This window comes from Eublepharis macularius, chromosome 10 (genome assembly GCF_028583425.1).
Source record: "Eublepharis macularius isolate TG4126 chromosome 10, MPM_Emac_v1.0, whole genome shotgun sequence".
In the NCBI taxonomy this organism is placed as follows: Eukaryota; Metazoa; Chordata; class Lepidosauria; order Squamata; family Eublepharidae; genus Eublepharis; species Eublepharis macularius.
In genome coordinates, this window is record NC_072799.1 from 52,848,022 (window position 1) to 52,865,913 (window position 17,892).

At 41.7% G+C, this 17,892-nt stretch overlaps 1 protein-coding gene across 1 annotated transcript in view; it reads right to left on the bottom strand.

Moving 5' to 3' along the window:
- FREM3 (FRAS1 related extracellular matrix 3) overlaps positions 1–17,892 on the bottom strand; it is a 118,331-nt gene that overhangs the window by 72,964 nt on the left and 27,475 nt on the right. Inside the window, exon 3 of the mRNA XM_054989922.1 lies at positions 9,201–9,347. Coding sequence (XP_054845897.1) covers positions 9,201–9,347 — 147 coding nt within the window. The remainder of the gene's footprint in view (positions 1–9,200; positions 9,348–17,892) is intronic.

Below are 17,892 nucleotides of genomic sequence, written 5' to 3' on the forward strand. Positions count from 1 at the left end.
ACCCTCAGGGCAATGTATTCATATATTCACCAAACTGTATTGTATTTTATTAGTGTAACTTCAAAATGAAACAAAAGCAGTTGCAAACACCATCTCATAGTCCAAAAGTTAAGATTAGTCTCTATTCCCCCCTCCCCGCCATTACTAGACCTGTAGACAAGCTAGTTCCTGATACAAAGACTGGAATTTCCCCATTAATGATTCTGTTCATGCTAGAAGAAATATACAACTATACTCCTCTCACATTCTCCAGATTCAATTTTCTCTTTTCCTACATTTTTTCCCATGCAGGCTGTAATTTCCCTGGATTTCTCTCCCAAGATGGAAAATGTATAGTTGCCTTAATTGTGATTTAGTAAAGTATGTTAAATTGAGATTATGTTCATACTGGTAATAGAATAAAAAGATGAAAATACAAAAATATATTTGATGTTCTGTTGACAAAATATTTAGGAACTATTGCCTTGTAACAATTAGACTCCAATACCCAATTCAGTAGCTACTGCTTTAGAGATAAAAGATGCCCTGCTGAATCAGGCCAGCGGTCCATTTAGTTCAGCATCCACCTTACACAGTAGTCCACAAATTGCCCCAGAGAGACAAGAAACAGGGCATAGAGGCCAAGGCTTCTTCCCTGACGTTGCCCTCTAGCACAGGTATTCAGAGGTCTGGGTGTGGGGTTCTATTTAGTCATCTTGGCTAGTAGTCATAGAATGACATCCTCCATGAATCCATCTAACTTCTTCTAAAGTCCTCAGAGCATAGATTGTTTTTCTATTGTATAACTTTCTAGCATGCACAGAGATTGACTATACTACTTGCAATTCTGTTACCCTACCGGCTAAAGTTTTCTTTTGAAGCTGTAAATAGGCCTCCAGTTTGTTTAAGCTAGCATTGTATAAACAGGACTTATCTGTACTTCAATCAGCTGGTGAGGTTTGTGACAGATGTAACACATGCTCATTTCATACAGAAGCTCAAAGTACAGCGGTTGTAAGGCTTTTTAGGGAAAGTAATGAAAGCAGTTTGGTTTGGTTGGGAATCAGAAAGTAATACTTTGTGATATGACATTAGTGAGCCATATATCAGACCAGGTTTTCCTATTTGTAACTGTATTCAGCAATAGCATCCAGTAATTTTTTTTCTGGTTGGCTGCCCCCCAAACATTAGCAGGAAAGAGTATTCCAGGCCAATACAAGCAGCCTGTGTTACTGTATGTAGAGTATGCTCTCAGTAGAGCTCTTGCACTCAGAAAATGAAACAGTATCAATTCCTCCCGAAATCATGTAACATAATTATACACTAGCTACAAGGCCAGACTTTCCTCTGATCAGACAATATACTTGCCCTGGGTGCCGGGCAACTGTCAGGGAGCTGCCACAGAGGCAGAAAGGAAAAGTGTGGAAAATAGAGATGACACAAGCTCAGAGACAAGGCGAGAAGAAAAGAGAACATAAACTTGCAGTCTGCTCCCAAGTATCCAAAGCTGGGATCCTACAAACATGTTCCAGGTGCATTTAGCAGAGTCTACCATGGAGCATGCTGCCGCCGCCTCTTCCTCTAAAACTTCCATTTACACAAGGACTTGTGTGGTGAAGCCTTCCTCCTCTCACACTCAGGAGGAGCATTTCCTTCCTTCGGCACTCCCTACAGCCAACCGCTTCCTTATTTCAGCTGACCCCCACAGTTGACCCCCACCTGCCACTGTGCAGCCTATCCTTAATGGAGTACTGGACACTATCACCCTCTTAGCAAATGTCCTGGTCTCTCTTTCCCTTTCCTGGACCACTTCAGGGTGTTTAACTCTCCTGAGGGCTCCTTTATATTCCAAGGTTACTCTCCTTAGGCTATACCATAATCTCTTTAAGTCTTTAACTGTTAAAACTGCTGCCATCTTCCATATATTTTACTCAATAATCATTGTGATTTAAACATACTTTATTTGACGCACACATAACAAGAAAAGTTAGGGAATAAACTTAAGGTACAGATAAAATGCAGCATTTAGTTAATAAATATTAGGGATGTGCAGCAAAAAATGTTTTATTCATATACACATATCGGGCATAACATAAATATTCAGTATTCCTGATATCTGGGTCATATTCTCTATTTAAATCCAATTTTAACCAGGAATACCAAATATATTTGGCCATTATTCCCTATGGGGAAAACTATCCAGGGGGCTAGGGAGGAATTTTTCAAGCAAACTCCACCAAAGTTGCAGAAAACCTAGTCTTTCCTATCTACTAAAGACCGTCCAAGTTTCAAGAAGCTTGGACACTGGGGTTCAGTTCTTTGGGCCCCTGAACAAGGCACTCCAAGCCACTCTCCATTGTTTCCTGTGGGGGAAACTTTTCCAAGACTTTCCAGATAAAGAAACTTTAAGCCAAGGCAATCTCTGACAAAAAACCAATCCCAATGCAACTTTTAATGCAAGATGAACCAACAAGTCCCACCAGAACCAAACTGGAACAAGGAGACCAACATTAAACCAGAGAATCCCACAAGAACAAATGTCAACCAAGAGAATCTCTGTAGAACCAAACCTAAGCAAGGAAGGACACTGTTGCAAGCTCAACAGAACAAGTGGCACTCAAAAAACCCAGGTACACAGAATTCAGGGTCAACGTAAATACAACAGAACCAACCCCGACCACAGAATCCAAACAGAACCAATATTAAAAAAGAGAATAAGAGAGTATCAGCAGAACCAAACTGAAGCAAGAACACTGTTGCAAGCCCAACATAACCAACTACCAACATCAAACCATTACCTGACAAGTCTGGGAAAACTACAATGGGGGGAACCTCCCTCCCTCCCTCCCTCCCTCCCCACTCCCCCTTTCTCTGGAGAAAAGTTTGCAAACAGAAGAGAAAAAGCTTGCAGGAGCAGCCAGCCAGCTTTAAAAAGGCTGTAGCTGCATCTGCTATTTGGTTTTATCCTGTATTAATGTATTCGGAATCCTGATCTTATTCAAGATTCTCTAATTTGATTTGGTATACCTGGATAACGCCAATTTAGTCATTATCTGGGTATATATTTGGTACATCAGTTCTGAACTGCACACCCCTAATAAATATACCAGGCTGACATTGGGGAGGGTGGAATAAAAATCCTAAGTAAGTAAGTAAGTAAGTAAGTAAGTAAGTAAGTAAGTAAGTAAGGAAGGAAGGAAGGAAGGAAGGAAGGAAGGAAGGAAGGAAGGAAGGAAGGAAGGAAGGAAGGAAGGAAGGAAGGAAGGAAGTAGAAATAGAAACATTCAAACACCCAGAGACTCTGACAAAGTCTTGATACATTTTGACACTGACTTGTTCTTGGATATCTCCCCCCTTCACATTCACCCAGATTGACTTACTCTAACCCGCAACTAACCGTATCCACATGCGAAACACTGTTCCTTCCACAATCTCATTGGCTCACTGGCCCCCTGCACTGCTCAAGCTATCCTTCTTCCCATACTTACCAACACTTCAATAGTCATTATTACATTTGCATATAATCAATGGTACATCACAGACCCACAGTAAAGCATTGATCCTGCACAAACAGAGGGTTTAGAAAAAGCACGCTCTGTAACAGAGAGTATCTAGTGTGCATGGAACTCATTTGTAGTATCCAAGCCCAAATGGACACTACAAACTACCTGTGGTCACACAATAGCTCTGTTTTCCATCAAAATAGCAGAACATACAACCACGGGGTATATGTTTAGGAAATCCTAAACAGGGCACCTTCTAAGTCTATTGAAGCCAACTGACTTGGTGTAACTCTGATTAGGATTCTACTGTGAATCTGCCTGGTAATTGTAGTAGTTGAAGCTATTCGTCCTACTCCACAAAAACAATGGTCTCATGTGTTTCCATAAAGAAGTCACAAAATCTGGATAGTCCACACTAAAGAGAACATCAGCATGCAATAAAATTATTCTTGTGTGAAATCATATTACACCCACTTATCCATTTACCTCCAAGGACCTCCTTGAATTTAAACTTTTGATCCTGCTTCACAACTAAAGGTTGACTACAGCAGTACGGTAATGGTACTAATCTGATCATCAAAAGAAACCTTTCCAAAAAGATTTCAAGGTTTCTTGATTCTGTTATTGTAACATCTCTGATGAGTCATCTACTGGGTAAAACAGCAACATTTTAATTGTCAAGGCAACTTTGATTTGTTCAGGTCTTTAAAAAGATTGAAATAAATTTCTTAAAAACAAAGTGAGAGGATGACATACTCAACTATACCCCCCAAAATTTAATGCATAAAGAAGTTGTATCTTAAAGAGTTTTTCTTATTCTGGCTTTAAACAATTTATTTGATGGTTGTATTAGTTCTAAACAAAGAAGGGAGTACAATCTAAGTTTAACATAACATCTAGAAAGCCTTCATTAATGTCTAACTAAGCATCAGCTCAAACAACTGAACTATTTTGTTTAAATTATGGTTTGACATCATCAGTTAGGAAACTTTACCTCTTTAAAAGAATAATAAACCTTTGTTGTACTGAATCCCTCACATGGGTCTGAGAGAATCTGATATCTTGCAAGAAGCCCCAGAAAGCTGTGAAGTGTGAAATCCTTTCCTGACATTAGTTCCCTGGATTCTTACACTTCAGACTCATTTGGGAATGCTTAATGTAACACTCTGTTCAGTCCTGGTTCAGTACAACTCTGCTAAAACAGGATTATTCTGAAACTCTTGGCCAGTCAACAGTTTTTTTAAAGATGTCAAAATGCCTGGGGGATGGGTGGGGATGGGTGAAGACTGGCAAGGAAAATAGTTTCTGACTTTTTTCTAACTTGCTCTGCATTGCTAAAGAGGCTTTAGTTAGATACGCCACACCTCCTAGCAATTTTTCTGGATTGTGCAAAGATACCCGCATCAGATTGTGCAGCTTACTTTTTCTGGCTGCGTGTTTTACTATGTAAAGGAAAATCTTCCCCCACCCACTCCACAGGAAAGCAATTTTGTGGGTATTGGGGGGGGGACAAATGGCTAGTAGGGAAAGCAACCTTCCTCCCCACTAGCCCCCCACTCAACTTTAAAGCCACTTGGGGTTGATTTAGATGTTTTTTTAAAAATTCTGAGAAAAGATTAACTGTATAGCTTAAAGTTAGACTTGACTCAAGAGTGATCTAATATCATGTGTACTGGGACATAATGGAGATATATTGAAATTCCCTGCCCAAATAAATGCAAGTTTTTGATGATGTATAATAATTTCCGAATTGACATCAGGACTTCAGAGTTTATTTACTAAAAGTCCACTTGTAAGTTACATAAAATGATTTCAAAAATGTTCTCATTGCTCTCTTTTAAAACTGACTCTCATTCTCAGGGCTAAACCAGACATTCACTTTTTAAAAGCTGGTTCAAATATCTGCACCCAACTCTTAAAAAGTGAATGCCTAGTTCATCTCTGACAGCGGGAAGGAAATCCTTTTTAAAAGAGAGAGAGAGAGAGCAATCACAAATCAATTGGGGTTCTCCACAGTCAAACAGCAGCTGTGGGAAATGGCTATTAAAAATACAGCACAGCTGGGGGGGCGGAATTCCTGCCTTATTCCACCCCCTGCCAGCTATTATCCTGGTCTGGGGGGGGGAGTTATTTCATTTTTTCTGCTCCATGTGCAGTATTCTATATACATGGAGCAGAAAAAAAAGGAACTACCCCTCTAAGCTGTTTCAGTGCAGAAAACAGCTGGGGGGGGGAGGAGGAGCCCAAATGGGTTCTTTCTTTACTTCTTAATAGCCATTTAAGAGAGAGCCAGTTTGGTATAGTGGTTAAGAGCGCAGGACTCTAATCTGGAGAACCAGGTTTGATTCTCCAGTCCTCCATGAAGCCAGCTGGGTGACCCTGGGTCAGTCACAGCTTCTAGGAGCTCTCTCAGCCCCACCCACTTCACAGGGTGTTTTGTTGTGGGGATAATGACATACTTTGTAAACTGCTCTGAGTGGGCATTAAGTTGTCCTGAAGGGCGGTATATATATCAAATGTTATTATTATTATTCCCACAGCTGCTGTGTGGCCATTGCAGGGACCCCACCTTTCCTGCACCCAACTCTTTAAAAAAATGATCAGGTCCACAAGTATATATACTTTTCAAAAACAGAAATAGTAATCTGTAAATTGGCAGTAATTTGTAGGTAAAGTAATCATTGTAATCAAGGCTACCCAGTCTCTTGGCCGTATCCTTCCCATTATCTGCATCTTTCTTATAAAAGCCATCCTTAGATTTTTTCACTTCCTAGTTTAAATGGGTTGTTACATCCACAGTTTCCATTACACGAACAGGAACGTATAAGACTTAACTAGATTGTTCAAGCCACTGGGAACTAGATTGTTCTGCACCTGGGTATTGGAATCACAGCTGCAGTGAGGGCAATGGGTAAGGGATATCAGGGTTATATTTAAGATAAAACAGGTTCATTCAAAATTTAAATCTCATAAGTGGGATTTATGCCTGGCCTAGGTGTCTTGTTAGCAAACCAGGTGTCAAACCCCCATGTGAAGATATGTCTTTTACTATGGAAGTCTGTACAAAACCTTCACTTTTAATTTTTAAAAGTTTCTCCCTCTCTTAGCAGAGAGCAGGATGGGGGAGGGGAAGAAGACAGGTCAATTGTCTCCAGCATCACCTAGTCCAACACTTCTGAAATGCTTACGGCCTCCCTGGCTAGAGACAGTGAAATGGTCAGTTCACACCTTCAGCTGGAAGAAATACCTAGCAGTGAAGAGAGATCTGAGAGGCTTAAGATGCTCTTCTTGGAGATTTCAGGAAAGGCTTCTTTGACCCCACCCCACCCCAAAGGGAGGTGGGCAAACAGAGATAATAAAAAGCTTTGGCATGGAGAGGGAAGTTCTCTTTGGGTGATTCCATCTAGGGAGAAGGAGATCTCACACCTGAGCTCCTGCTGAAGGCTGTCATTGCCAAGTGTGGGGTTGCGGGCCAGAACAACAACTGCAGAGTAATGGGAAGTTTTTAGAACACTGTAATGTCTAAGTTAAAAAGCCTGCCTTAGAATAAGAGTACAGAGTGAGGGACAGGGGAACTGCATGTCTGCCCCTTTCTTTCTGGATCCCTTGTGCAATCTGTTGCTGAGCTGAGAGCATGCATGTGAACATTTTCTTTCTAATAAATGCTTTATAATTTTGAATGCCGATGGTTGTTCTCTGTACCGCCTTGTCCTCTATCATTGTAACACATGATTTAAAATGGGCTCCAGAAGAAAGTAGGCAGTCAACTGGCAAGTTGATAATCCCCCACTGGTCCCTGTGGACAGAGGCATGAGGCATGGCCTTAGGACAGCAATGCAGGAAAGGAAAGCTGAGAGCCCTCGTCTTCTCAGTGGGTGATTCCTACAAAGGCCAGTTGGTGGCAGTGGTGGAAAGAAAGAAAGAAAGAAAGAAAGAAAGAAAGAAAGAAAGAAAGAAAGAAAGAAAGAAAGAAAGAAAGAAAGAAAGAAAGAAAGAAAGAAAGAAAGAAAGAAAGAAACTCCTCCAAGGGTTGGGAAAGTTGGGAGAATGGCGCAGAGCTGGGTGGAGACCCGTATGGTTGCTAGCGCCTAGATGCCTCATGGGACAGTGGGGCTGTTCTACCACATTCTACATTTGTTGAGGCAACAGGAATGCCCTTCAGTTCTCCTCTGCGGCTTTCCACACCTGCAATAGCATAGTAAGGGAAATGCAGGGTTGGGAACTTCATGTTTTCCTCTTTGTATTCCTCTAGGAATCACAGCTACAGCTCAGTCATGAATCAAGGATATACTCTTTGACAGACTGCACCACATAGGCTGTTTTCGCACTGCTTACCGGCCATGGAACATGCAGCTCCCGGAATGACAGCATCTTCCTGGCGCAATTTAAATCTCGCGTGAAATTGCGCCAGGAAGACACTGTCGTTCTGGAAGCTCGCCGCAATGTTCCATGGCCGGTAAGCAGTGTGAAAACGGCCGTAGTCTTCATCCAGAACATGTAGATGCCCATATAATAAAACTGAAAACATTGAACATATGATTATAGAGTGTGCCATATTTAATGAGTTCAGCGCTAGCTTAATTACCCCTCTACTTAAAAATACAGAACTATCTAATATGAGAATGCAGGTGACATTGTTACTACTGGGTACAAATGATTCCATTACTCTTTCTGTGGCAAAATATATAGGGGCAATAATTAAACACTGAAGAAATGACATTAAGTAAGATTCTTCCCATTTTAATTTCTGCTTTAGGCAATAGCTGTATGAGCAGTACTAGACAGATCAAGATAGATATAGTCTTCATCGTAACTGAACTCAATTCAGCAAAGCATTTGAAAAAGGTATGTCTACAGATGTTCCTATGCAAAAGCACTTGCACCTAAGCCTCACATTTCTGCACCTTGCGCCTTAACAGCAAACGTGTTTTGAAATCACCCTTTCCCCATGCGATATCCAATAGCAGGCTGGAATGTTCCACTTTACATTTATCTAAATACTTTTCAAAAGCATCAGATAAAGACATTTAGTGTTTCTTATTTACTTTTCTCTGTTTGTAAGAGGAATTCAGTGAGCCACAGTTAAACAAGTCAAGACATTTTGCTGAAGCTGAGAAAGCTCATTGATTTTTATAAATGTTAAACATTAACAATTAGCTCTCTCCCCCAGTCACTGTGTATTTTGGCTGTTCATCGCATCAGTTTTTAAAGAGGTCACATAACTCAAGACAAGGCTGAATGCCTGCATGTTTCTAAGTAACTATGGCTGCAATCCAAAAGGCACTTTTGCAGGAGTGAGGCCTAATGAATGACATGGTGATTACTTCTTAGACCAGCTTAGAATTGTTCCCTAAGTTTCTGTAGCAGTGCTATTTCTCTACTAACACAACTATAGCCAATGAAATCCATGGATAAAAACAGATAGATTTCCTAAAAATCAGAATGAAAAGTATATAATTTCTCAAATAATTCAAGCTGAATACCAGAAGTATGCAATCCTGAAAATACCCATAAGCTCATCTATTCATGATTTCTGACTCATGTTAAAACCATAGTACAAAAATCAGTAAACTGGAAAGATCCATGGAAATAAAGAACATACATTAACCAACACAGCAAACCTCAAAAATAGTTTAATAATATACTGCAGAAAGACATTTCTTAATTACTAATATTGACACTGATGGGATAAGAAGATTCCATAACAAAGTTACTCACTAATGAATGATGTCTCTCCCAGATATCCTCTGCGTTTGAGAGATATCTCCAGAACCTTGGAGTCTTCATCTATTATGTAATATTCCTTTTCCAGAGAAATCCAAGCCCAGTTCAAACGGAATGGTTGGCTCTTCAACTTGTTCCCTCCTGAAATTCATTGAAATAAAATACAATATCATTATACCACACATGCAATCTTGAAGAGGGAAAGAACAATTTAAATGTGAAATGTATATTCATTAACAAAAATAACGGGTTAGAGCCTATGAATGGGAAAGATCTCTTATCTCTTGCCTTGTTGCCCACTATCCCTCACAAAAGCCTTGGGACTGAAATGCAGCACAAAGAACTACAGCTTCAGGCAAACTGGCTTGCTGCCAGGTTTCACTTATTTAAACATAACATAGGGTTGGATCCAATGGTAAATTGACTATCACCAATTTCCCTCACCTGCTTCAGACCCCCAAATAATTTGTCCCTCATGCTGCTCCCAGGTGTCCTCTGACCCCCAAGAGCATCTTCAGGGATTACTTCAAGTTGCAGCAGGCGGTGGGAAGTGAGGAAATCACATATCCCTTTAAGGTTGCCAGGTCCCCTGGTGTGGGTGGGGGATCCCCCACTCCCAGCCTCTGTCCCCCGCTGCCACTCATCTGGCTGGCAGGGGGGAAAGGCCAGGGAATGGGAGACAAAAAACCTCCCAAGCCTGTGTACAGTAGGCACACTCCCACTGGGTGCAATGACATCACTTCCTTAAGTAACATTATAGCACCTGGCAGCGAGCATGCTCCTGTGCTTCACAGGGGCATGTGACAAAAACACCCCTGGTAAGTGCAAGGTCCCCCACCCTGCCAGGAGGGTCAGAAAACCTGGCAACCCTGCCCTAGGGATCCTAACTAGAGAACCGGGGGACAGAGGAAAGGCATGCCACAGAATTCTCACACATAATTATCCAGCATGCTCCTGCATCATGATAGGAATAACATCATTTCTGGCACAACATGGAAATGACAAGTCACACTGGGGCCAATTCAGTAAAAATTGGCCCCAAATTTAATGTTTTGGGCTGTATTTTTACTGAATTGGCACCTGGCTCAACCTGGCACTTCCACATCATACCCCAACATGACAGAGGAAATGCCAGAGCATGCAAGAGCACACTTCGTGGTTCCCAGTCTCATTCCCATGCCTTTCTCCCCTGCTAGCCAGGTGAACAGCAGTGGGGGGGGGATGAGAGGTGGAGGATTGGAGGAATCTCATACCCCCATCAGGGGACTGTCAACCTTATCACCCTTTCATTAGCAGAAATTTACAATGAGATCCAAGCCACAGACAGGGTAAAGATCTGTATGCCAAATCTTCATTAGCTCTCTCTCTCTCTCTATATATATATATAGATATAGATATAGATATAGATAGATAGATATAGATATAGATAGATATATAGATATAGATATAGATATAGATATAGATAGATATAGATATATAGATAGACAGACAGACAGACAGACAGACAGACAGACAGACAGACAGACAGACAGACAGACAGACAGACAGACAGACAGACAGACAGACAGACAGACAGATAGATAGATAGATAGATAGATAGATAGATAGATAGATAGATAGATAGATATAGTGGCTAGAGTGTCAAACTAGCACCAGGGAGATCCAAGCAGGAATCTGCACTCTTCCATGAAGCTCACTGAGTGTTCATTGGCCAGTCACACTTTCTCTCAGCCTAACCTACCTCACATAGTTCATGCAAGGATAAAATGGAGGAAGGAACACATATGGTACCTTGAGCTCCTCAGAGGAAGAGGGGGATGTAACAGACACAGAGATAGTAGGGACGGGGGACGAAGGCAAGATCTTTTAAAAGTCTTTAAAATAAATTCATAATGATAACGGGTTACCAGCTACCCAGTGGGCAATTACCTCCTCCCAGATCACATTTCCCATCACTTCTCAGAGCAGCAACAGGAGAAAAGTAAGATTAAAAGGAGCCATCAGCATTATGTCACTTCCATAAAAACCCAGAAGTGACGTCACACCTCTCTAGAAACTGGCTGAAACTGTATAGTAAAACCACAGAGTTTTTGGTAACTCCTAGAAAGAAATCTCTGCCTGCCCATTCCCTCTCAGTCTCCTGCTTAGGCCAGGCTTATAACCTTATATTTTATAACCTTATAAAGATATAAAACCTTATAAAGATATAAAATCTTAGGAAAAACATAGATATGTGATCTGTACAAATGCTCACACGACTTAAATCAGAAGTAATCATATCATTATGAATTCTATTAAACAGGAGAAAATGCCAAAGAACAAGCACTGCCTGTAATTCAACACAATATTTGCATTTTTAACAAAAGAACAAAAACACCCTGTATTTAGTAAATCATATGCTGTTATCTTGGTGAAATTGCCAGTAGAAAAACACTCAAATTAGCACAGATGACAGCTGTACAGGCATTATTAAATGAAGTTCTTTAGTTCGCTATTATGGTTAATAAGATCTGCAACTCTTACACTGTGGAGCCACAAGACCGCTGTCAACACAATATGCGCTTCATAAGGATGACAGATGCTGCAAGCTTCTCATGACAAGTTGTCTGCATTTTTTCCTCTTTCAAAAAGAAAAAAAAATGCGAGAAAGACATCCTGAGCTTCACGGAAAGCAAATACAAGTGCACTCATTTTTCAGGGATGTCTTTTACACTACCTATCCAGTTTTGTTTTGTTTCTTTGCTGAAATTATTCGCTGAAGTACTGGAACATTAGGGTAGGAAAACCGGGTTATAAAGGAAAGAAATTGATTCTACCCCTCTTTTCTGAATTCCATTTCAAAGATGTTACAATCAGTTATGTTAACTAATGTTTTTATTTCTATACAAGACAGTGTGAAATACACTATTATTTTCATAGAATCATAGGGTTGGAAGGCACCTCTAAGATCATCTAGTTCAGCCCCCTACACTGCAGAAAATTCACTATTGATGTAACCCTTGATGTAACATGTAGAGCCAGTTTGGTGTAATGGTTAAGAGCGCAGGACTCTAATCTGGAGAACCGGATTTGATTCCTCACTCCTCCACTTGAAGCCAGCTGGGTGACCTTGGGTCAGTCATTGCTTCTAGCTCTCTCAGCCCCACCCACCTCACAGGGTGTTTTGTTGTGGGGATAATAATAGCATACTTTGTAAACCACTCTGAGTGGGTGTTAAGTCATCCTGAAGGGCTGTATATAAATTGAATGTTATTATTATTATTCCTGTCCTCCCTCTCATGAATGATCTGCCTAGGTTCACATAATCAGCATTGCTGTCAGATGGCCATCTAGCCTCTGCTTAAAAACCTTCAGAGAAGGAGAGCCCACCGCCTCCTGAGGAAGCCTGTTCCACTGAGGGACCGCTGGAACTGCCAGGAAATTCTTCCCAATGTTTAGCTGAAAACTCTTGATTTAATTTCAACCTGATAGTTCTGGCCTGACCTTCTAGGGCAATAGAAAACAACTCCGCACCACCATCTATATGACAGCCCTTCAGGTACTTGAAGATGGTTAGCATATCACCTCTCAGTCATCTCCTCTCCAAGCTAAACATACCAAGCTCCTTCAACATTTCCTCATACTTGGATCTGGAGACTTGGTCTCCAGATCCCTCACCATCTTCGTTGCCCTCCTTTGGACATATTCCAGCTTATCTATATCCTGTGGTGCCCCAAACTGAACACAATACTGTAGGTGAGGTCTAACCAGAGCAGAATAGAGGGATACCATCACTTCACGTGATCTGGACACAATACTTCTGTTGATACAGCCCAAAACTGCATTTGCCTTTTTAGCTACCACATCACACTGCTGACTCATGTTCAGTGTATGATCTACTAAGACTCTTAGATCCTTTTCTTACATATTACTGTCAAGACAACTCTCCCACATCCTATAATTATGCATTTGATTTTTGCTTTACTTTTATCTCTGCTGAAATTCATTTTATTTGTTATAGCCCAGTTTCCAGCCTGTCAAGATCATCTTGTATCCTCCTGACTCTGCCTTCTACCTATTTGCTACCCCTTCCAATTTCGTATCATCTGCAAATTTAATAAGCATTCCCTCTATTCCATCATGCAAATCATTTATAAAAATGTCAAACAGAACCGGTCCCAGGACCAATCCCTGAGGCACTCCGCTTGTCACTCGTCTCCAAGACAATGAGGAACCATTAACAAGCACCCTTTGGGTGCGATCTGTCAACCAATTACAGATCTACCTAACCGTAATAGCATCCAAAACACATTTTACCAACTTGTCAACAAGGATATTATATGGAACCTTATCAATAGCCTTGTTGAAATTGAGATAACCTATGTCTACAGCATTCCCCTGATCCATCAAGACAGTAACTTTTTCAAAAAAAAGAGGTAAGATTAGTCTGACATGACTTGTTCTTGAGAAACCCATGTTGGCTATTAGTAATCACAGCCATCCTTTCTAAATGTTCAAGGGCTGACTGTTTGATGATTTGTTCTAAAACTTTTCCAGGTATAGACGTCAAGTTGACAGGTCAGTAGTTACCTGGATCCTCCTTTTCCCCCTTCTTGAAGATGAGGTCAACATTTGCCTGCCTCCAATCTTCTGGCATCTCACCTGTTCTCCAAGAATTCTCAATAATAATGGAGAGAGACTCAGAAATTACATCTGTGAGTTCTTTCAGTACCCTTGGATGCAATTCATCTGGCCCCAAGGATTTAGTTTCATTTAAAAAAACTAGGTGTTTTATGTTTCAATCTCTGTTTCACAAGACCAGTGAAAGGGTTTCAAATCTCACACAATACTTTTGTCAGTCATATCTATCCATTTCCTGGTTCACTTCATGTGCATGATCTAGAACTCTGTTTGGAGGTGCTTCATTATTAACTCAGAAAATGTATATGCTAACCCACTAGAGACGAGAGATGGGCACAAACAGAAAAAAACAAACATGATGTTTGTTGTTCATTGCCATCCACGAACAGGGACTCACAAACAACCACGAACATGACCCTATTCACGAACATGTTCGTGGTTGGCTGTTCATAGGAGCCAGCAGGCTCTCCTCCAGCCATCATCCAAGTTTGGTCAAGATCCCTACTGCACCACTTCCAGAAACCTGACCTGAGCAGGCACCAGGAAAGGTACCAATAATAAATAATAGCTTGGCCCTAGAGCCTGGCAGCAGACCTGGAACCTGAGAGTGGGTAGATCCCTACCGCACCATTCCCAGAAACCCTACCTGAGCAGGCAGCAGGAAAGGTACCAATAGTAAATAATAGCTTGGCCCCAGAGTAGATCTATATCCCACCACACACAAAGAAAATTCAAGCTCCAATGCACTCTCCCTATCTCTCTATCCAAATGCCAACAGCAACTGTCTCTCCCTCTCCACTGTCTGCAAAGACTACTCAGAGCTGGGAGCCCCCCTCCCCCATGGTTTTTGCTCTCTTGTAACAAATTTGGAGTGCCACACTTGGAAGGAAGACCTGCCTATCAAGATAAATTGGGCTTAGATAGGGGTTTCCAGGGCAACAGCAGGAGTTCAGACAGAGTTCAGACAATCCCTGCCTAAGTTGCCAAGGGAATTAATTGCAGGTGCCAGACTGTCTGGCTTGACGAACAGCAACGAACGAGGCTTGCAACGACCACCTATTCGTTTAGAATGTGGCCTCACGAACAGCTTGTTCTCGAACAGCAGATTGGGCTGTTCGTGGCTTTTTTTGTTTGTATTGCTGTTCGTGTCCATCTCTACTAGAGACTGCTTAAGGAAACTCACAAATAAAAGACAGTATTGTGAAATGTTTTTTTAAAAAGGGTTATTAAAAACAAGATGTCATAAAACAGTCTAGAAAAATATCAGTGAACAGCCCACATGCTAGAACCATACCATGAAACAGGTGAAAAAAATACAATTCTTTAGTTAAAAGCCTGGCTAAAAAGAAATGGTTTGGCCTGACACCTAAAAGACAGTAAGGTAAGCAACAGGCAAGATTCAAAGGGAAGGGCATTCCAAAGGTGATCTGCCATGACTAAAAAATGCTCTTTCTCTAGTCACCACCCATCTCACTTCTGCACACAGTGAACAGCATGTGACATTTCCACATGCCATTTGTAGCTGGAATTTTGGACTCCATATTTTTTCCTAGGCCTCCAATGTTGCACCCAGAAGTGCACCAGAAGTGATGCAGTGACAAGACAGACTTTAAAACCATCATGGGAGACTAAAGGCCACTGGAGGAAAACAGAAAAGGTTGGAGATAAGAGGAGGAGAAAGAGAATATATAACTATTATTTTGTGTTTGGTGATTGATGCACAGGGCATATTGTAATTATGTGGCTGTTTTGGTTGACAGTGATTGCAAATGTCTATTTGTTTATTCATTTACTTCATTTATAACCTGACTTTCCTCCCAATGGAGACCCAAAGTAGCTTAAACCATTGTCCTATCCTCTATTTTATCATCATAATAACCATCTGAGGTAAATTAGGCAGAAAATAAGTATGTGGCCCAAGGTCACTCAGCAAGCTTCCATGGTAGCATAGGTAATTGAACTTAGTCTCAAACGAGACTAACGACTGACTTACAAAGTGGTTATACAGAATCTTAGAGTTAGAATTGGCTTTATAGTGTAATCAGGGCTGGCGTGCCCATTGAGGCCAGGTAGGCGGTGGCCTCAGGGCGCGAGGGCACCGGAGGGGCACCAGAGGGGGTGTTGGGGGCGGAGGTGGACACTGCGGAGCTGGTGTGGCTGGGCAGCAGCTGCTGCAGCCAGCCAGCCCTGTGCCACCGCCGCCACCACCACACACCCCCAGCCAGGTGCAACAGCCATGTGCCGCTGCCAGGGCGGCATGTGGAGCGCGGAGCAGTCTCCGCCCGCCACCCCAGCCATCCACCGGCCAATGCCTCCGGCTTGCGCTGCGTGATGATGTCATCGCGTGATGATGTCATCATGCAGTCCGTGCCACATGCACACGGGGAGGGGGAGATGGCCACAGGCACCAGAAATCCTGGTGCCGGCGGTGAGTGTAATCTAGTGTAAACTCCACCCCTTGCTCAATGTGGGAAACCAAAAATTAGAGCAGGGGACCCCAAGCATTTTGAGGCTGTGGGCACCTTTAGAATTTTGTGAGGGGGTGGTGAATGCCACTGAGGGTTGCCAGGTTCCTAAACCCTCCAGGAGGGAGGGGGGATCTTGCACTTACCTAGTGTCTGTTGCGTGCTGCACTTTGTATGCACGCGCCCCCGGCACTTGCACGATGACATCACTTCTGGAAGTGATGTTGTTGCATCCACTGGGAGTGCATGTGCCATGCATGTTCCTAGGGTGCCTGCCAGTGGCAAGTGATCTCCAGGGGGCTTGCCATCTCCCACCAATCACCAGCGATCAGCAGGCAATGGAGCAAACCCCCCAAGAGTTTGCCCACAACTGAGGGGAAACTGGGGACTCAAATGCCACCCCAAAATGACTTCCACAGGAAGCGGATCCAAACCCAAAATGGATGCCTCAGGAGGTAAAGCCAAATGGAATACCTCACACCTCCTGGGAAGAAGGGGGAATGGAACTGCACACTGACTAAGGAAAGCCTCATTGCTTATCAGTCCTCCAGTGGAAAACTGTTTCATTTGAATGTGGGAAGCCAATAATAAGCCCTGCTTTACAACAGTTCCACCCACTTTCTGAAAAGTTCAGCTTGTCGTGTGGGAAACTCCAATCACTGTCATAAAATTAAATCATGAGAAATGGCAAGCTGGCAGTTACTTACTTAAAGCTTCAATCTGCTACTCAGCAATTTTCTTAATTCATCCAAACCAGTACAAAGTCTAGATGAAATAAAATCTATTTCCCACATAGGATGGAAGACTCCATCTTGGCTCTCCCCAGTAATTGAAATCTGATTATACCAGGAATTCCAAGCTAATCATGTAACCACTCTTTGAAAGACAGAATAGTTGGCTTTGCTTAAGAGACCAATATTAATGGACGTAATTAGCTATAAAAGTCCATTTAGATTAAGCCCTCTGAGTGTGTGGAGATTCAAAGGTACAGAAAAAAGAAATCTGATGACAGAATTCTGACTGTTCCATTATATTTCTAATATTAAAGTACTGCTGCATTGTAAAAGAGCCATATTTAAATTTTCAAAGAGGGTACTGGATTTAAACTAGTGAAAAATTAGCTGGTGAGAAACCTTGTCATATCCATTTCAGAGACCTGATACTCTTCTTTAAGTAAGATTACAACAGATGTACCATTATACATAGCTGTTTATATAATTAAAGATTCTCAGAGACATTTGTGGTCTCTCTAGCTCAAATCCTTCATGATTTGAACATGATTTAAAATGTTTTACATTTATAGTCACTGGGGAATGTTGATATTTTAATATATTCATTTTTAATTCTTGCCAGAATATATTCTCTTCACACTTCAGGCTATACTATGAAACAATGAAGAAGAGTAATTGCTTATTTTGACAATAGCAAATCAATTGACTATAAATTATGGTGTGATGTTAAAGAGCTGACTTCAAGTTATCATGCTTCCAAAAGACGTTAAAGTTACCCAGGACATCTTGATGGGTGATTCCCACACTCCATTCAGGGAGGCAGGAACAAGTTTTCTACTTGTCTTCTTAGTGGGAGTCACCCTTTCTTTC